This window comes from Microcebus murinus, chromosome 4 (genome assembly GCF_040939455.1).
Source record: "Microcebus murinus isolate Inina chromosome 4, M.murinus_Inina_mat1.0, whole genome shotgun sequence".
Taxonomy (NCBI): domain Eukaryota; kingdom Metazoa; phylum Chordata; class Mammalia; order Primates; family Cheirogaleidae; genus Microcebus; species Microcebus murinus.
The window spans coordinates 33,745,025-33,767,588 of record NC_134107.1 but is presented as its reverse complement, the minus strand read 5'-3'; the positions used below and the strand labels follow the sequence as shown (position 1 = coordinate 33,767,588).

General features: G+C 31.6%; 1 protein-coding gene across 4 annotated transcripts in view; it reads left to right on the top strand.

Annotated features, from left to right (window-relative positions):
• Positions 1 to 22,564, top strand: part of ELP4 (elongator acetyltransferase complex subunit 4) — a 211,983-nt gene that overhangs the window by 30,445 nt on the left and 158,974 nt on the right. For all 4 annotated transcript variants that reach the window (XM_020286532.2, XM_076002057.1, XM_076002059.1 and 1 more), the window contains exon 4: positions 17,092 to 17,223. In XM_020286532.2, the coding sequence (XP_020142121.1) occupies positions 17,092 to 17,223 (132 nt within the window). The remainder of the gene's footprint in view (positions 1 to 17,091; positions 17,224 to 22,564) is intronic.

Sequence of the window (22,564 nt, the reverse complement as noted above, 5' to 3'; positions counted from 1 at the left end):
TTTATATTACATCCTTTTCATAATTTTTAATATTATGTGTTAATATTTATAGAATTATAGAAAGTGAAATGATTTTCAAAAGTAAATTGAAATGCTGTTTTATTCTATACCAAGGTCAATTAAAAATTCAATGTGAATATTTGCTAGTGATGACATGCCAGGTGGGTAATATTTTTGCTAGATTAAGTATCTAATATCTAGAGCAAAGGGTGAATTCTTGACTTGCTGCATTAACTTTTTTAAAAAATTTTAATTATTATGGGTACATAATAGTTGTATATATCTATAGGGTACATGTGCTGTTTCAATAAAGGCATACAACGTAAATTAATCAAATCAGGGTAACTGGGGTATCTGTCACCTCAGGCATTTATCATTTCTTTGTGTTAGGAACATTCCAATCCTACTCTTTTAGTTATTGTTGATTATAGTCACCTTGTGCTATCAAATATTGTTCATTCTGTCTAAATAACTACATTTTTTTTGAATTATCTGTTACATTCAGTATGCACTGTCTAGCATCAGCCACATTTGGGTACTTTAAATGAGCTTAAAAGTTGTATTTCTTTAGAAAGTACTCAGGATAATAAGTGCATAGTCACCATCATGTTATAACTACCTTGATATTTACTGAAGGCTTACAGTATTAAATATTTTTAATATCAAATATAACATTAAATAAATCAAATTTAAATTCAATTATGGTTAGACTTCCCATATTTAATATATATAGAAATGCTTTCATAACTGAAAATGAATACTTTATAATAATAATCCATGTAACAAAGTAATAATTCATTAAAAATTGGCTGGGCGCCGTGGCTCACGCCTGTAATCCTAGCACTCTGGGAGGCCAGGACAGACAGATTGCTCAAGGTCAGGAGTTTGAAACCAGCCTGAGCAAGAGCAAGACCTCGTCTCTACTATAAATAGAAAGACATTAATTGGCCAACTAATATATATAGACAAAAAACTAGCCAGGTATGGTGGCGCATACCTGTTGTCCCAGCTACTCGGGAGGCTGAGGCAGAAGGATTGCTTGAGCCCAGGAGTTTGAGGTTGCTGTGAGCTAGGCTGATGCCATGGCACTCACTCTAGCCTGGGCAACAAAGCGAGGCTCTGTCTCAAAAAAAAATAAAAATAAAAACATATTATATTGATAATTAACATAGCAACAGGATATTTAGTAATGAAGTGATATACTAAGATGAAAAAATTTAGACTAGAGTTTTTTAATGGACTTTAAGGTCCATAAGTAAATATTAAAATAATACTTTAATAATTTGAGACATTATTTTATCTCAAAAATCAGACTTTTACCCAAATACTAAACTCATTTGTTAGGATCTAATTCATTGTGCTTTTTATCTTTTGCTTTATTTGATTCTTTGGTTTTAACTGAGATCAAAGGTATTGGTTGATTTAGAATTAGTTTAAGCAATATTATTTGCTAAACAATGTAAGATTTGAATTATTATTATAAAGTTTTCTTTTCCTTCTGTCAATTTGGTATCAAGATTTTAAAAGTCTGTGTTTGCCATCCATCTATTACTCATTGATCGTAGGACATGTGAATCTAGTTAGTGGTCAGTTGTCTGCTCTTAGCTACACTGCAGCATAGTCTGGTCTTTCTGAGTGAATAGTATACAGAAATATCTCAAATCCAACCCTTGTTTTCCTAGTTCTGCCAAAAAAAAGACAGCTATAAGAATGAAGTTAAAGAAACACCCTTGATTGGCCAAATATACTATTGAACATTTTTCAATAGTATATTTGAAAGCTATAATTATTTTTTGTTTTTTAAAAAAACAGAGTCTCACTCTTATCTCCCAGGCTGGAGTACATTGGCACAATTATAGCTTACTGTAACCTCAAACTCCTAGATGCAAGCAATCCTCCTTCCCCAGCCTCCCAAGCAGGGGGGACTACTAGTGCACACCATCATGCATGGCTAATTTTAAAATTTTTTGTAGAGACTGGATCTTGACATGTTGTCCAGGCTGGTCTTCAACTCCTGGCCTAATGTGATCCTCTCTCATCTTGGCCTCTCAAAGTGCTGGGATTACAGGTGTGGGCTGCCAAGCCCAACCTCCAAAGTTAAAATTTTATAATGATTCATAACCAAAGTAATTCAATGTATCATGTTATAAATCATTAAAAAATTTTTCTGGCCCTTTGGTCATTCCACTGTGCAAGCTTTATTCGTTCTTAGCACCTTATAAATAATATTTTCCCACACATTTTTACTTTTTCTAGGCCGTATAATGGCATTTATTATATTAATAGTATTTTAGCTCTGTTTATCTTTTGTCTATAGTATAGATACAATTATTAATATTAGAAGAGCCCTTTGAAGGCAGAGCTATAATCAGAATATGTTCCCTTCTTTTTTTGTCAACATTTATTTGTTCAGAAAATTATCATGTTATCTATACATTTTTCAGTGCTTACTACTCAGAAGTGCTAGATGAGCCGGAAATTTGCTGTTTGACCCCAGGGCTTCACTCTTCACCACACACCCTGCCACCCCCCCATTCCACCACCCCATCACCCCATTCCCCCCACAGGCTACTGTGAGAGCTTATTTAAAATTCTAAGTTCTCCCCTGGCAGCCACAGTTCGAGCTGCTTTGGCAAACTGAAAAGACTAAGAAAACACATGCAAAGGCTCAATCCTGCTTCCAGTGACCTACATTTGTAGCCAGCTTTTAAAGATGCCATGTGCCTTATTTTCTAGTAAAGAAATAAAGGATAAGATAAAAATAAAAATGTAAAGAATAAACCCACTCTCCATCACTAGCTAGCAGGAATCATTACTACTATAACATTAATATAAACACACATTTGGCATTGATGTTTGTGCAGCAATCAACAAATAAAGGAATTTTGCATAAGAAAAGTTGTCTAAGTTATATGGCAAAAATGCCATATCCTGTGATTGGGTGTTTATCCTCAAGAAGTTGAAATTTATTTGGAATCTGAACCTAAGTTTTAAATTCTGTGTTACTACTTAACTAGCTGTAAGATCTGGCACAAGTCACTTAACCTTTCGTATTAAGAGAGGGATAATACCCTGGCTACCTTAATGTAGAGCTCCAAATTAAAAATGAAATTACTTGGGTTTTGCCTTCTAAATCTTAAAGTACTTATTCCAGGCCTCAAATTTACTTTCAAAAATTTTATTTTGTACCTATAAAAAATGAATGATTGTGAATTCTTAGATGGTTATTGTTATGCTCAAAAGAAATGTGAAAATCTTCAAACTATCATATAGCACTTTATCATTCTTGAAAAGAAGCCACAGAAAGTCAGAATTGGGAACATTAAAAATAGAGTTCATTTTTCTTCTGAATACTTTTTATTTTTTCAGAAGAAAAGCTATTCATTCCTTTTGAGAGGGATAAATGACTTCAAAATCTGAAAACCAGAGCCATTAAAACTAAAAGAAAATACTTTTTTGGCAGTTCCCCAAATTAACATATTATCCCACTAAATGTAACAGTAAAGGATACCATGAAAGGAGAAAGACAGCACACAATCAAGGATCAGATTAAATAGACAGGCTATGGAGATTTTTTTATGTACAAAAGGATAACTTTACTGTGTGAAAACCCTAAAGAAGATAGGGCTTTCTCTCCAGCCAGTGTTGGGGTGATTCCTTCATTGGCCAGTGTTTCTTTCCTGAACATTTTAAGTATTGTTAACCAGAAACTGACAGTTGCAGTGAATGACCTTAGTTCACCACATCCATCTTTTCAAATTATGATATGTTAATGAAATCAGAGGCCTTTGAAATGTGGTTACTGTTGGTATAATATTCATCTTACAGTTTGACAGTATGTCTAAAAGTCTTTGCTAGATTTCAAAAACAGGGTAGATAATATTAAACTGAAGACTTACATTGGAAGTAGATAATAGATTTGAGACTTCTTAAAACAGATTATAACATGCAGGCTGCTATAGAATTAAAGAAACCCTGTTTATGCCTTTACCCAGTTGCCTCTACTTCTCAGTAATCACAGAATAGAAAGAGAATTAATTTTGTTCATGAAAACAAAATGTTCCACAGAAAATAATTTAATAAGAAAATAAAATGATATCCAGTCCCACATAGTGCCCCACAATACCATAAGGATTTTTGCTTGTGACATTTTTCATAAGCTGGGTTTATTCTGAGAAAATGAAAGAAAATAACTAGAAAGAAAGAAAACCAGTCACTTGTGAATTCCTGAGCTAGGAATTTAACTGATCTGGACCTAGTAAATGAATATTATACTTCATACCATTCCTAATTGAGAAGATTTCTTTGACAGTACATATTCTTGAAACTCTGGAATACTACTTTTCCAAAAATTTAAAAATTCTGTGACCTCTGTTTAAGAAATAATAGTGATAATAAAGATCATTGTCACTATCTTAGCTTCTTTCAAACTAATGTAAATTATATTTAGAAACATTTTAGTTATATCAGGTTTTTAGAAATTATTTTAGTTCTTACTCAGTAGGGACACTTAATACTTAACAGAATTTTGTAGAAAATCTTTTGCAGTCAGAAGAATCGTATAGTCAAATTATTATTGTATAATGTGTTTCCTTAATAGGGACTATCATCTATCACAGTTTCATAAAAACAGGTTAATACTCACCCTTGTACAGTAAGCATTCACTAAAAGTATTTATTGCACATGGTCTTACTGAACCTGAAAATACCAGAGATAAAACAGAAAAAGTCAGTCTAATTTTTAAGACACTTATAAAATTTATTTCAACCAAGATATTTCCTATTACAAGGAACATATTTTATATACACACACACATACATACATAAGTACAATAATGCACTCCATAACATTTTAGTCAAGAATGAACCACATATACGATGGTGGTCCCATAGGTATATAATACTGTGTTTTTACTGTACCTTTTCTATGTTTAGATATCTACATACTTATCATTGTGTTACACTTGCCTTCTGTATTTTTAATACCTAATATTAAATATTATAGCCAAGAAGCAATAGTCTATACCATATGGCCTGGGTATGTAGCAGGCTACATCATCTAGGTTTGTGTAAGTACACTCTATAATATTTATACAACAACAAAATTGCATCTCTCCTTAAGCGATGCATGACTATATATATGTGTGTATACACATTTGTGTATATATAATAAATACATTTACATGCAATGTATATACATACATATACATATATACACACACACAAAAGTTTACATACTTTTATTAATGGTAGTCACCTAGTCAGTAGCTCCCTTCACCTTAACTACAGAAGTATTTGAGGTTATTACCTTATATTAATCCTTGAGTATGAGTTGTACTGGTGTGCAATATACCCAGAGCCAGATGAAACACTGATAGCATTTAACATATGAACTTTACTTTGTAAAGGAACCTGCCAAAGGAAAACTCCAGTTTTTATGGTTAGAGATATTAATTGATGCCAACAGTTCATCTTTGTCTCTCTTTAAATAAGTAAAAAAGTATGGAATTTTTTATTTTAAGCTCTCTCTTTAAGAAATTTGTTTGAAGTAAAAAGAACATTTTGAAATAATATATAATACAGCTTTTACATTTTGATATAGAAAATTTATGAATTCTGGATTTAGCTCAATAAATGTGAGAAAATTAACATAGACTACATGTAGAGTTATTCCTAGCAGCTTAATGGTTTTGATTTTTTTATGTATGTGAGAAAATAATGACAGAAGCTAATAATATCAGAATGCCAAGAAACTCGGTGCTTTTCCCTTTAAACTCCTTTTAAGCCAGTGCCATCCACAGGCAGTATTAAAAGCATGTAGTCCCTTGGTCAAGACTTGGAGTACTATTTATTATACTAGCAGACATATTGCTAGGGCCTAGATAAGGAATGTAAATCTGCCTATATTTCATTTTCCCAACCTCAACTACCAAATTGGGGTAGAATTTAAGGATTAATTACATATCTAAATTGCTTTGAGATCCTTCTATGATTGGTACTTTTAAAAACATGTTGGTTTAGAATATAATATTTTAAAATGATTAAATTATGATTTGTGTTTAAATGAAGATAGTATTTTTTATTTCTTAGTGTAGTTCTTTCCTTTCATTTCTGAATATGTAATGCAAATTTCTATTTCCTGTTATCCGCGTTATCCTCCTCCTTTCCTCTATCTTAGTTTAAAAAATGAAAAAATGTCCAGTCTTCTCAACACATTCCTGGTTTACATGTTAAAGAGAAATGTGATAGGGATTGATAGAAAAGTACTGAGAACACTATTATTACCTCACTGGTTTCCTTTTCTATTGTCAGATTCATATAAGTGATGTACTTGCCAAATAAAAAGGATTATTTTTGTCAATAGCTTAACTCAGGAGTCTTATTAAAACAATATTTTTATATCAATGTGAAAGTGTTTTTCACCCTTTCTTCTTATAATATCAGTAATTTTGCCACCTTTATATTCAAGAAAAAAATCTTAAATGACACTGAAATATTTTCTTATTTATACTGAATTCAGTTTAAAATATGCATGGGAATAAATTAATTTGCTAATTACTAATCTTAAAATCTATGAGTTTTAAAAACTTTATTTTATGCGACATCAACTGTAATGTCTTACCTGACTTCATGAAACTCTATGACATTTTTCTGAATGCTTTTAAGAGCTAACTCACTCTTCCCCCATATTTCTAAATATTTTAGATGTAGATAATATGGGGGTTATACCTTTAATATATGGATATTCAGGTTAGATGTCTGGCATACTTTTATATTAAAATTATGACAATTAGTAATATCTTTGAATTTTTTTCTTTTTTCCAACTTTCAGAAAATAAACATGGCCAAAACAAACAAACCAACAAAGTAACATACTTACTGATACATGGATAATGCTTAAGTAGTATTAATTATACAGTTATCAAAACCTGCAAGGATCAAAAGATTTTATTTTTAAGAAGGATTTCTCATGCTGCATGGATTATGTTGCTACATAATAGCTCAGTAGTACTTCTGCTGAATTGTAAAATAGCTTAGAGAAGAGTATGATGCCCATAGTTGGTGTAATGCATTGGTAATTAAGAGGGTGTGAGGTTAAGCTTCATTAACTGCTGAGGGATTGTATCTTTGGTTTTATTATGCCCTAGAGAACATAAAAAGTGAGAAGGGTCAAACTGTTGGAATCAGATTTTGCTTGTGCATCTGCCAAAACAAAGACCACAAAATAATATAGCAGTAAGCACAGAAAGACATGAAATGAAAAGGAAAGAAATATATTTACAGCACTTTATGGATAAGGATTAATGTGTCTAGTGAAAATATATATACATAAATACTGGAGTATATTTTCATATTAGAAATTTGTAATAATTTGGTTCAAAGGTAGTGCCATTTTCTTTATTTATTCATCTTAATTTTCTAACCTATTTCATTTGATTAAAACAGAGAGAAATTTTTTCTTTCCATCCTATCTTCTGTACAGAACTTATGAAGTCTGCATTTTATTTTTATTTATTCATGACCCTTGCTACCTAATACTTAATAACTCGAAGTACCACATTGAAGAAAATAACCAAAAATCTGATAATCTTTCTTTTAGAAAAGGCAATAACAATACAGTTATGTTCTATTTGTGCTCTGGGTTAGAAATCAAAGTCTGGGGATTTTTAAAAGTGTGAGGGAGGACACTGATCTGTGATTGACAGCTGTAATAGTTGAATATTAAAGAGCTTTATTCTTAGCATTCTCTTGAAATAGAGATTTTATCAAAACATTAATTAAATTTTTTGTTTTATTAGAAACAGACATTAAACAGATGGTGTATTATAGATTATAGTAGTGATCACTTCTGATAGGGTCAGTGAGTCACAGTAAGCAGGGTGGGTAATGTTGGCATGCTTCAAAAATTTTAAGGCTTCCAAATATGACAACATATTGAATAAACTCTGATATTATAAATTTCTGGGTATTAAAAGACAGAAGTACCAAAATTTTCTTTTGTCCCCAACCTCTTTTTCATTGAGCTATTTTCACTTGCATTATGAATAGCAATATTGAAACCATTGAGATAGAATTTTTACATAATTTTTTTCAGAGATAAAGGATGATCTGATGCTGTTGCCTTAGGATCCATTTTCCAGCATAGGTTAATTCCCTACTTCACAAGATTTTTAAAAAACATACTGCTAATGATTCTTAATTTGTATTGATCAGATTTTTACTTTTGTTCAGATTTTTGGCTAAAAGAATGGTAAAAATATTGAAGAGGAACCAGGTGTTCACATAGATCTTAGCTGGATAAGTTACTAGCATGATAACATTTATCTGTACCCTAATGGGGTAAAAATATTGTATTTTGATACAACACTTAGATGATCAGAGCATTTTGGCCCACTTGCTAAAGAAATACCATATCTTATCAGATCTGAACTGCCACTGATTGTCAAATGCATCATAATTTAGTGTACCAAAAAGGGAAAAAATCATTACCACATAAACTAGGAAAGAATGTTTCTTTTCACTTAGAACTTTTATTTAATTCTTATTGAAAGAGGTTTCTTAAACTTATTTTTTAAATCGTATCACACTTGTACATGAAAAAAGATGAGCAAAATGTGTAAGATACCCATAAAACTTCACATTCAGATTACTACTGTTCTGAATCACTCTCTGGCTCATAGTCATTAAAATCATGTTTTTCACAATTTACATTGTTCACATGATACTGTTCTCTGTGTCATCAAGAGCACTGGCAATGCAGCACTTCTTAAAAGATGCTCCAATATTGTGCCAAATTTTATTCTAAAACATTAACATTCATTCTGCAGGTATTGTTGCAGATGCATTCTTGATTTTCTTAGTATCAGTGGAAGTATTCTAAAAATCTAGGATTTATATTCTTCCTTACTTGATCCATGTATGGATTCTGGCTGAAATATTGAAGAATTATACCGCCTGCACACCAAGAATAACAATCAAGTTTTTATGTACACAGTGATAACTTTGTATCTCCTGCCTGGCTGACAATTATGACAGACTATCAATTGTAAAATGCATCTTCATGTCAGATGTAGTAACATGTAAAGAAAAAAAAACAAGTCGTAGAATCAATGAAAAAAGTAATTATATGCTTCATTTTTGATCCTAGGTTTTGATGTACATACGTGCCTCGGAGATACTGCAGGTTTGGTTGCAGACCACTGTAGTAGCAAGTCAAACAAATATTTTGGTTTCCTAGGGCATATAAAGTTATGTTTACACTCAACTGTAGTCTACTAATTGTAATAGCATTATGTCTAAAAATGTATATGTATCTTAATTTTAAAATATTTTATTACTACAAAATGCTGACAATCATCTGAGCTGTCAGCAAGTCGTAATCTTTTTGCTGTTAGAGGTTTTGCCTCAATGTTGATGCATGCTGACTCAGGGTGGTGGTTGCTAAAGACTGGGATGTCTGTGGCAGTTTCTTAAAAGAAGACAACAATGAATTTTGCTGCATTGGTTGACTTTTCCTTTTACAGATTTCACTGTAGCCTATGATGCTGTTCAATACCATTTTACCCACAGTAGAACTTCTTTCAAAATTAGAGTCAGTCCTCTCAAATCCTACTGCTGCTTTATCAAGCAAATTTATGTAATATTCTCAACTTTTTGTTGTCATTTCAACAACGTTCACGGCATCTTTACCCAGAGTAGACTGTATCTCAAGAAACCATTTGGTTTTTACCTATCCATGAGAAGCAACTCCTTATTGATTAAAGTTTTATTATGAGATGGCAGCAATTCAGTCACATCTTCAGGCTCCGCATCTAATTCTAGTTTTCTTGCCCTTTCTGCCAAATCTGCAATTACTTCCTCCACTGAAGTCTTGAACCCCTCAAAGTCTTTCGTGAAGGTTGGAATCAACTTCTTCCAAACTCCTATTGATATTTTGACCTCCTCTCATGAATCACAAATATGTTCTTAATGGCATCGAGAATGGTGAATCTTTTTCAAAAGATTTTCAATTGACTTTGCCCAGATATATCAGAGGCATCACTATCCATGACAGCAATAGACTTAAGACATGTATTTCTTAAATAATTTAAGATTCAAAATTGCTCTTGATCCATAGACTGCAGAATGGATGTTGTGTTAACAGGCATGAAAATAACATTACTCTCTTTGTATATCTCCATAGGAACTCTTAGTTAACCAGGTACATTGTCAATGAGTAGTATTTTGAAAGGAATCTTTTTTCTGAGCAGTAGATCTCAACAGGGGCTTGAAATATTTGGAAAACCATGCTGTAAACAGATGTACTGTTATCTAGGGCTTGTTGTTTCATTTCTAGAACACAGGAAGAGTGGATTTAACATAATTCTTAAGAGCCGTAGGATTTTTGGAATGCTAAAGGAGCATTGGCTTCAAGTTAAAGTCACCAACTGCATTAATCCTAGCAATGGAGTCAGCCTGTCATTTGAAGCTTTGAAAGCAGGCGTTGACTTCTCTCTAGCTAGGAAAGTCCTAGATGGAAGCTTCTTCCAATAGAAGACTGTTAGTCTACATTGAAAATCTGTTTTTTAGCGTAGCCACCTTCATCATTGATTTTAGCTGGATTTTTTGGTTAACATGCTGCAGCTTCTACATCAGCACTACTGCCTCACCATTCATTTTTATGTTATAGAGAAAGCTTATTTTCTTAAAACTCATGAAACACCTGCTTGCTTTTTTCCTGCAGTTTGCTCACTTCTCTCAGCCTTCATAGCATGAAGAGAAACAGTTAGGACCTTGCTATTGATTAGGCTGTGGTTTAAGGGAATGTTGTAACTGGTTTGATCTTCTATCCAGACCACTAAAATTTTCTCCATATCAGCAGTAAGGCTGTTTCTCTTTCTTATCATCTTATCATTTGTGTATTCATTGGAGTAGCACTTCTGATTTCCTTCAAGAAGTTTTCCTTTGAATTCACAGCATGACTAACTGTTTGGTATAAGAAGCCTAGCTCTCAGCCTATCTCAGCTTTCAACATGCCTTCCTCATCAAGCTTAATCAGGCAGTTAGGATCTGTTATATGATTAATTGTGCTTAAAATGGTCCCTGGGGGAGATGGGGAAGTATACAACTTTTTCAGGTATTAAAAAATAATTTTCTCCTGATTTTAATATTAAACAATTAAGTTGTGATGCTTCTTCAGAATTCTGGTTAATGAAGATGTGAAGTGTGTCATTGAAAGTTGCAAAACTTCACACAGTAAACAATTTAAAGTGTTAGGTAAATAAATAATTTCTTGATTTCTAGACCAACACTGACCAATAGAACGGTCTATGATGTTAGAAATGTTCTATACCTGTGCTATCCAGTAGAGTAGCTATTAGCCACATTTGACTGTTGAACAACTTGATATGTGGCTAGTGAAACTGAGGCACTGGCTTTTTCATTTTATTTATTTTTAATTAATAAAAATTTAAATTTGAAATAGGCCCGTGTAGATAGAGGTTACCATATTGAATAACATAATTCCAGACCAGTGGTTTCATAAATAATGCTGATAATGTTTCTATAACTGAGATTAACAAAAGTAATTTAGATCATAAAATGGTTTAATTGGTATCTAGGATTTTTTATTAAATGCAAAAAAAGGCCATTGAGGAAAACTACATTTTAGACAATTATATATGAAAATAAGTAAATTTTGCAAGCAAGATATAAATTAATCAAAGGTAAGTTTTTATAATATTTTATTATTAAAATGTTTATTTCCTCATTTCAGAAATAATATTAGTAGTTCTTCATTCTGAGGATAGGGCTGTGGCGTAGGAGAAAATTTGAGAATATCAGAATTTGAAACTTTTTTTTAACAAGTTTGTCCTTTCCTCAAAAAGGTAATAAAAAATATTAATGGTAGTATATTATCTGAATACACAAATGCAGGAAAATAATTGAGAACCAAGGACTTAAAATAACTTTAAAATAGAATATATAGATTTAATTTAATCAACCATTATGAGTAAGCACACAGTTTTTATATAGTTAAAATGTTCTAAACAGAATGTTCAATTATTAATAGTTCTCTATGGCCAGGTAATGGATGTTTATTTCCCTACTCTTTATATTCAAAATTTTTTAAAGTCTATTTATAAATTACTGAATATGAAGAGTTTTAGGTTAAAATATCAAAATACTAAATATGGATCATAGACTCTCTCCTACATTATCAAACAAAAAATAATTTTAAATACTCCGAAAAATCAGTTGTAGTGAACAAAACAAGAAAAGTCAGGGTCCAAAGTTCACTGTTCAGTGTGGTTCCAAGCTTCACTCTCACACCCAGACCAGTGAATTAGGATAATCTTAAGAATTAATTAAAGCTGATGTTCTAAAGCTAAAACAAATGTTTCAGAACGCAACACTGAATTGGGGATATAATCCAAAAGCTAATAGTGTACCACATCTTGAATGGGAATAGAATACTTTCTGAACCAGGTGATATGAACATAGTAATCTGGCATTTCGTGAAATCTTACAGGAGAATAAAGAGCCTAGGTCTTCTAAAAAAAAGGTTGCATTTAACTTTGCTAAGCTCACATAACCTGAAGGTACAGAAAAATGGGTGAATATCAAAATGCACAGCCATCAAACTATAGCTAGAAGAAAAAAACTCAATTTGGAAGAAAACATGACCCAAGAACAGAAGGAATTCCTCTATAGGAGGTTTATAGAAGAGTTTAATATGAACATGAGTTCAATAAAATAAAATCACAAAGATAAAATAAAACATGAGTAGATAAAAAAGGATAATTGCATAATTAAAACATTATTACCCAATAAAGTAGCAGCAAGGAACAGGTTTGTGACAGTCACACTGAAGTTAGAGAAAAGAGATTAAAATATTAAGTGAGAATATAATATATTGCAATGTAGGAAATGTTCTGTTGATCAGTATTGGTCTAGAACAGGGGTCCTCAAACTTTTTAAACAGGGGGCTAGTTCACTGTCCCTCAGACTGTTGGAGGGCCGGACTATAGTTTAAAAAAAAACTACGAACAAATTCCTGTGCACTCTGCACATACCTTATTTTGAAGTAAAAAAAACAAATGGGCAAAAACACCCGCATGTTGCCCACGGGCCACAGTTTAAGGATGCCTGCCTGGTCTAGAAGATAGGAAAACTCCTGTGCTCTAGCAGTTGTCTTGTCTCAGCCTCCCAAGTAGCTAAGACTACAAGTGTACACCATCACACTCAGCTATTTTCTTCTTTTTAATGTTTTCGTAGAGACAGGGTCTCAGTATGTTGCCCAGGCTGGTCTCAAATTCCTGGGCTCAAGTAATCCTCCCACCTCGGCCTCCCTAAGTACTGGGATTTACAGGCATGAGCCACCGCACCCAGTGCTAGCTCCATCTTTTACTAGCTCTGTGGCCTTATGCAAGTTACTTAACCTCTTTATGTTTTTGTTTCTCATTATGTAAAAAGGAGATGATAATAGTAGTACCTACCTCATAAGTTTATTATGAACACTGAATTAATGTATCTAAAGCATTTAGAAAAGTGCCTGAATTAGGTTTTACACTATATGTATGTACTCTTGTTATTGTTACTAAATTTGTTCACTGCTATGTCTGTAAAACCTAGACCAGGACTTAGCACATAGTAGAGACTCAATAAATAATAATTTCAACATAACTGATACTTTAGCCTTATAAAAATGTAAGAACCCTTACCTCTTATCATATATAAAAATTCACTTTAAATATATCAGGGACCTAAATGTAGGAACTAAAACTCTTATAAGAAAACATAGGTATAAATCTTCATGACTTTGGATTAGGTAATAGTTTCTAGTGTATAACACCAAAAGCATAAGCAACAAAAGAAAAAAAAAACAGATAAATTGGACTTTATCAAAATTAAAAAACTTTTGTTCATCAAAGGACATTGCCAAGACAGTGAAAAGACAACCCACATAATGGGAGAAAACATTTACAAATAATATATGTGACAACATCTACGCAGAATAAATAAAAGAATCTCATAACTCAGCAAAAAGATAAACAACACATTTTAAAAACGGTATCATATTTTTCCAAAGAAGATATACAAATAGCAGAACCAGCGCACGAAACAATGATACTGCTTCATACCTACTAAGATAGCTATTAAAAAATAATAATGACAGTTGTTGGTGAGGATGTGGAAAAACTAGATGGAACCTTCACATGTTGGTTAGAGTGTAAAATGATGCAGCAACTTTGGAAAACATTTTGGTAGCTTCTCAAATAGTTAAATGTAGTTGCCCTATGACCCCCGCAATTCCACTCCCAGGTATATACCCAAAAGAATTTAAAACATGTTCACACAAAAATTTATACCTGATTGTTTATAGCAGCGTTATTCATGATAGCTAAAAATGGAGACAATCCATATGTTCATCAAGTGATGCACAACCAAAAGGTAGTATATCTATCTATATGATGGAATATTATTTGACCATAAAAAAGAATAAAGTACTGATACATGCTACAACATAGATGAGCATTGAAAACATTATCCTAAGTGAAAGGAACCAGACACAAAAGATCACATATTTTATGATTCCATTTATGTGAAATGTCCAGAATAGAATAATCCATTGAGACAGCAAGCAAATGAGTGGTTGCTAGGGATTAGAAGAAGAGGGAATAGGGAGTGATTGCTTAATGGGTATGGAGATTCTTTTGGGACTGATGAAAATATTCTAGAACTAGATAGTGGTTGCACAACTCTGAATATACTACAAACCACTGAATTTTATACTTTAAAATGATGAATTTTAAATTATTTAGTTATGTGAGCTTTATCTCAATTTAAAATATATATACACAAGGCCGGGCATGGTGGCTCACGCCTGTAATCCTAGCACTCTGGGAGGCCGAGGCGGGCGGATTGCTCGAGGTCAGGAGTTCGAAACCAGCCTGAGCAAGAGCGAGACCCCGTCTCTACTATAAATAGAAAGAAATTAATTGGCCAACTAATATATATATAGAAAAAATTAGCCGGGCATGGTGGCTCATGCCTGTAGTCCCAGCTATTCGGGAGGCTGAGGCAGGAGGATCGCCTGACCCCAGGAGTTTGAGGTTGCTGTGAGCTCGGCTGACGCCACGGCACTCACTCTAGCCTGGGCAACAAAGCGAGACTCTGTCTCAAAAAAAAAAAAAAAAATTTAAAATATATATACACAAATAAGAAAACATAACTTTACATGGACGTTAATTGTTAAAGTTCAACAACAATTGTTAAAGTATGCTTTCTGTACATCTTTTGAAAATTTTTATCTTTAAGAGAATGAATGTTTTATCAATACTAAAATTGAGATCATTATAATTTTCATGATACATAAAAAGTTTTTAATATGGTGAAATGTCTACTGTGGGAGTAGATACATATTTAATAAAATAAATGAGTATATGCTTATCTTTTTAATAATGTCATCTTATTTAGCTATGATATCCATATTAATAAGAAGTCTCTAATATTTCATTTTAGGACTATTTCTTTAATACTATGCACATTAATGTAAGAACATTTCTTTTCAAAATTGGCATATTTTAAATAATGAGACTGACATAAATTTTAAAATATATACCATCTCTATTGAAAATATTAATTTTTCAAATGTTTATTGTTTTTGTTGAATTGTGGGCTACCTTATAATAACTATTATTAAGTGTCCGTGGGGTTGAAAAAGATGTTAATCCAAATATTTTGTGCTAAATATTGCCAGTACAAAAATGTACAGCTCTGAGTAATGATTAAGACAATTATTTGACTAACTCTCATAATCTAACAGTTACTTGATTCTTAATATGTGACAAGCACCAATCTCTGCATTTTACATGTTTAACATATTTATTCCTTACCACAACCTACTGAAGTGAATACTATTAGCTCCATTTTTCATGTGATGAGTAGAGACATAGATAGAGTGTCCTAATAGGCGGTCAAGGTACCCCAGACACAGCTACTAATGCATAGTCAAGATTTGAACCCAAAAATTCTGGTTGTAGAATTCAAACTTGTAACCACTATGCTGTATTACACTATACTCCCTCACAAACGTTTATTTCCATTGAAAAAAGAAGATATTAATGCCTTGCTAGAAATAATGGATTCAGAGTTTAAATGATATAACTGGTTTCTAATACTAGCATAAATTAGAAGATAAATCCACTTTTAGGAGGTACCTAAAATATGTAATAGCTAATGTGTTTTTAAGCTGATAATTTGACATAATTCTAAGCTTAAATAAATTTGATCTTGAAAAGTAAAAGTTGTAACTTAGACTAATTTATAACATAGCACAAGATTATGTTTACTAATCCAATGTCCCACATTATCTTTATGAATCTGGCTAATAATGAAAAAAAACAAAAAAACATTATTGCGTGTGCTTTTTTTCTTCCAGATACTTATGTTTTTTTCTTTGAATTATTTTCATAGTACCTCCTTACAAAAACATGTTTCTGTGTTTTTGTAGTCACTCAGTAGGTCCCCTTCTAAAATTAACAAATTAGAATTACCTCTTCATTTAATCAGAAATTTTAAATTCTATTTTTATTGTTAAGAAGAGAGATAAGCTTGCAGATGCTAAACTAACATTTGATATGGGTTATTCTTAGTTGTTGCTTACTCATTATTTCAGTGAATGAGTTTTTTGACTTCTAGAGTTATAAACCAGTAAACAGATTGTGCACATGATTTATTTTTACCTTGTGGCAAACATAACAATAATTACATGTAATACTTAAGTGCAAATTCCAGATTTAAGTGTGTAAATTTTTTAAAAATGAGCACAGCCTCTTGTTGGAATAGCAATTGGTTTTTATGAGTATAGATATTGGAATATTTTCTTTAAATTTTAGTTCATTGCTAAAAAATTAAACTTCACATTTAATATGATATCTTTTTTCTGTTTTAGAAATATCTATATTGTTATGAGTTTGTGCTTAAGTCAATTATAAGGCATCAGTTTTCAATAGATTGGAAAGTTCTAGTGTTGCTAAATTTATTATTTAAGAAAATTGTCATATTTTTACCACAGATGCTTAATAATGTCTCATTTTGTTTTCTTAGGAACTTCCAGCACCATTACTTGATGATAATTGTAAAAAAGAACTTGATGAAGATGTATGTAATCATAAAACACCAGAATCTAATGTTAAGATGAAAATAGCTTGGCGTTACCAGTTGTTACCCAAGATGGAGGCAAGTCAACATACAAACAATTTCTGATGCTTGCAAATGTGTTTGTTTCCATTTTATAGAATCTCTTATGATATATCTATTATTCTTTAAGTGCAATACAATGTATATGTGTTTATTTAAATAACTAGATATTTCATTTGTAGAATATGTGATCAAGATGACATTTCTTACAAACAAAATTATGGCAAATTATTTTTTATCAAAATAGATTATTTTATTTTTTCTATAATCTCCACAAATAATCCTTTATTTTATAAACGTAAATATATAAATATTTTTGTATATATATAAATATATAATTTTATATATATAAATATATATTATAAATATAATCTGCATGCCAGATTAAATGAACTAATAAGCTATTTCTATTGAGTATGATTACATATATTCAATGGTTCTTTAAAATTACTATTTTTTATTCTTACACATTTTCTATTATTACATTTCCAACTCATCTATCTGGTAAACTCACCTATGCAGAAGAGACTGCAAGAGACAGGAAATGAAAGGAAAATTTCTGAAAAGTCAAAAGAGATAGCAGTAAGTCTGTCCACTGAAGCTCCTGAGCTCTTCTCCTACTGAAGGCTCTGTTCACTTACGAGCTCCACTATTTGATTGTTCACTTCATTCACCTTTCAGAACACATTATTTAATGTCTGTCTGACATACTGATAGAAAGGAGGAAAATTCTAATCTGAATAAGACACAGTTTCCATAGTTTCTCTAGTCTTCCACAGTACCATCAGTGTTATCTTTCCCAGGAACAGAAATATGTTTGTGATACTCTTGAACTTCAAATTCCTTATTTGGTTTCCTGTTTTCACTGCCCCTTCTAACTGCATTGTACACTCTCAGTCATAGTACCCTTCTGCTAAGCTAAGACACAGCCTTAGACTTCTTCTCTGCAGAATGTTCTGTGTGGACATTTCCAGTTAATGAAAGTATGTGAGAGGAAACCTCTTTGCTGTGATAAGCCTACCATATGAAATACAAACTTCTTAAGATTGTGTATAAAATCTATACACCCTAATCCAAGCCTACTTTTTTAACTGTCTTCAGTCATCCTATGAGAGTTGCTTCATGTGAATTGCTTGTATTTCTGCTGGTAATGCTTTTTACTTCCTTATTCACCAGTTCATCCTTCTCCAAATGCAGATGTTACTTACTACTTCTTATAGCTTTCCACACATAATTATCTGCTTTCTTATTTTTTTCCATAACACTGCATGCATTTTAAAGTACTACTTCAACATTATTTTATAGTTAATTGGTAGTGTAACTCTCTTCTCCACAAGACTGAGAATTATTTGTAAGTGCAGAGAACTTGTTTTCTCTTGTTTCTGCAGCACCTATATTAATGCCCAGATAATCAATATTTAGTAAATAATAAATGTATTTATTCAGTCAGCAAATATTGATGAAGCATCAACTCTATACCAGGTATAAAAATAGATACATATTAAGCAATGGCAGATTTTTCTAATTTAGATGTGGAAACTGTTTGAATAATATGATTAAGCTGTGATTTAAATGACGGTGAACAAACTACAAACTGAAGAGAGAATATTTGCAGCTAATACCACAGAATAAGAACTAATTTTCCTTGTATACAAAGAACTTTTTAAAAATGGGCAGAAATATGAAAAGGAAATTTAAGTGGCTCTTAAACATACAAAAACAGATACCCAATTTTAGTTGTAATAAGAGAAAGACAAATGAAAATGACACTGACCTGTCATTTTTCTCATCAAATTGACAGTGATCTACAGTGTTTGGTAAGATACTGTATTAACAAGGATCAGGAGAAACTAGTACTCTCAATACTTTGCTGGTAGAAACATAAATAGGTACAACCTCTATGGAAAGTAATTTGATAGTATCCTTATAAATTACAAAAACATATATCCTTTGATCCATTTGGAAATTTATATCATGAATATGTTTTCTCTGATGTAAATGAAATATACATGAGCTATTTATTCATGCAGCATATTTTTAATAACAAAATATATAAATGTCCATCAATAAGAAAATAGTTAAATAAATTATGGTATGTCTGAACAGTAGAATACTATATATTCTATGTATTAAAAAATACATAGAATATGTACTTTTTAGAATATGTATTTTTTAATACTACGTATTAAAAAATAAAAAGAAAGCTTTGTATAATTAAAGTTGTTGCAAGCGCAGCCTAGCTTGGAAGTGATTGAGAACTGAGTACAAGAGGCCAGAATAAATGTAGTTAGTCTGTTTAGGAAAATATGAGTTAAGTGATAGAGATTAAAACAGACAAGAGATGAAGGACTTGCACTTGAGAACCCTAAAGGCAAGGAACTTCATGTCTTTGATCTAGCAGATTCATTTAAGTGACTGTACTTAATGATGATTCTTTTGTGAAGAGTATATTCTGATTTTTCTACTACTGTGTTATAAAAGAGTCAATTAAGAACATAAACTCTTAAGTTAAATTTAGCTTTTTTGTAAAGACAGTATACCAATCCAGTTACTATATACATAACTTGTTTCTTCCATTTCCTTTATTTTTACTCTCAGCTAGATTTTGGTCTTTTCATTGATCATTAACATTCTTCAAGTGCAATTGTCAGTGAAAATCCAAGTAACAGAAACCTAAAGCCTTCTCTCGTACTACTTATTATGAAATTTGTTTAGAGTTGGGGAAAAAATTCTTTGTTTCTTTAAAAATACATTGTTTCTTTATAAATTATAGTCACAGATACTATTCCTTCCCCCTTCCACATCTAAGTGAATTGTGTTTACTCCATTCTTCATTTTGGAGTCTGGTATACCTGCCATTGACTTAATTATCTATGGGGGCAAAATTCCCCAAAGTTTCTTATTAACAAATAAATCCAGTGCTCAGTTTTCAAGATTTAAAACTTCAATGTTTTAAAAATTGTATTCTTCTTATAATAATAATCTTCTTCAGAATACTCATTCTCCCATTTTCTTCAGGTCTCTGCTAAAATATTACTTTATTAGGAGCAACTTCCTATGTCACTCTATGTAAAATAAAACCACTATCATCTCCTTTTACTGCTTTATTTTTCTTCAAAGCACTTATGATTTAAGCTAGCAGATAATATATCTATTTTATTATTATCATCTATCTATTCCTACTAGAATGAGAGAAAGGGACTTTGACAATTTTGTTTTACTGGCATATAGTAGCATATAATCTTAAGCATACAGTTTAAGATTAAATAAATAGCTCAAAACCAGGTGTGTTGATTGTCAGAGATACCTTTTAAAATAAGTTGCCACCAGATCCTAAGAAAGTAGTCATATTCCCATGCAAAAAAGGATAAGAATATACGCACCTAAATCACTAATAGTAGCTTAGTAAAGCTACATAATAGTAGCTTAGTAAAGCTTAGTAAAGCTACATAAAGCAGTATGTGCTCAATAGTTTTTTGTGTTATTAATATAGCATTCATGCATGCATGAATGAATTATATGTAAATTAATGTTAAACTGAGTTAAGTTATATTAATTAATACAAATAACAGCTTATATTGAATGTACAGTTAATAGTCAAACTTAAGTTTATTGTATTTACAATGAGTTATGTCAAGTTTAGAAAAAAATCATCTTCCAGTTTCTTTGTTTTTTTTATAAAATGTCACCAGCATGTGTATTTGCCTGTCACAGTAATTTTGCATATGATGATTTGCCAAGACCAATAGGCTGTGGCAATCACTCATCATCATCTACTTTATAAATCTGGGCCTTACCTTGCTATTCTCAGTTTAACAAAATAAAAAAACCTGGGTTTTCTATATTTACTTGAGACAAAATGCGGTTAACACTATTACAGCTTAAGATTAAATAAATAGTTCAAAACCAGGTGTGTCGATTGTCAGAAATACCTTTTAAAATAAGTTGTCACCATATCCTAAGAATGTAGTCATATTCCCACTTAGGGAATGCAAAAAAGGATAAGAATATGCACACCTAAATCAATAATAGTCGCTTAGTAAAGCATAAAGCAGTATGTCATCCAGTTGTATGGATGTCCAGGGATGTATCATTTTTATTAATAAAAGCCCCCTTCCCTCACAGTATGATTTTGCTTCTCTCTCCAAGGTGGACATACCCTCTTCTTCCCTAATTATCAACCCCTATTCCCTGCTCACCCCATGAATTGCTAGCCTATATTCTATTCTGAGACTTAATTTCTTCAGTATTGTAGAGTGCTAATGCCATGACCTATAATGGCTCCAGCAATTCATGGCAATGTATTAGGTCTTCATTATGTTAAATTCTTGTTACACTTTGGCTCTCTATCTTAGTGTTTTGGCCACAACAGTCCTGTGATAGATGTGTGCATGTGTAGATGACCAAAAAATATTGTTTTTTTCAATAAGGCAATGTAATTACAAAGGACAGCAAGGGATCTTCTGATTTCTAGTGCATCATGACACAATAATAATAATAACATTTATGTAGTGCTTTTTAATTTACAAAATATTCATCGCCAGTATTTAATTAGATTCTCACAACAGCCTTGTACAGTAATTGTTAGCTCCAGGTCTTAGTGGTTGAACTGAGGCTCAAAGTATTTAGAAACTGTTTGGGTTCTTGCTACCTGTATGTCATACTAAGAAACAAAGAAATAATAACAGTGGTAAGGAAATGTCTTATTTAGATTATTTGTTTGTGGTGCAGCTTTTCTCTATAAGTTTTGTTTGTAACATACTAGAGCTGAGGTATGATAGTGTTTTGTTGCTCTCTTTTCCTCCTGTACCCCATCAGAGTTCATTTTCTTTTACCATAGTAAACTTTCACTGAACCATTCCATTTTACTGTCTTCCACAAATGACAAACTTAAAAGATAGTTTATGAATGAGAAATAGAAGTTTTCATAATGTAAAACTAAAGCAACATGTTCTTATCAAACTAAGTAAACTAATTATTGATGATATTTTTAAATGCATTTTTTATGAAGTTGATGACAATTTTTTGTGGGCATTTATCATATTTACAGCATTTAGTTATCTTTTATGGAGGAAATGTTTAAGACTTTGTTTTAAAATTGTAGGCCTCAAAAGATTTCAGTGTTTCAAAAATCAGATTATATGTTAATGCTATATATTTTGGGTAGGAAAAACTTGGAAAATTGTTTTTTCTATAAGAATATATTTTCATTTTTTTATTAAAAGGTTAAACTTTTTATCAGCAATAAAATTTCATGTCTACCTTGTAAATATTTTAGCTGCCATATCTAATCTTAATTTCTACATAAATTAATAATTATAATAAGAAAAGCTTCCAATTTTAATTTTACAATTTAATGAATTATTTGTGTTCTATATGT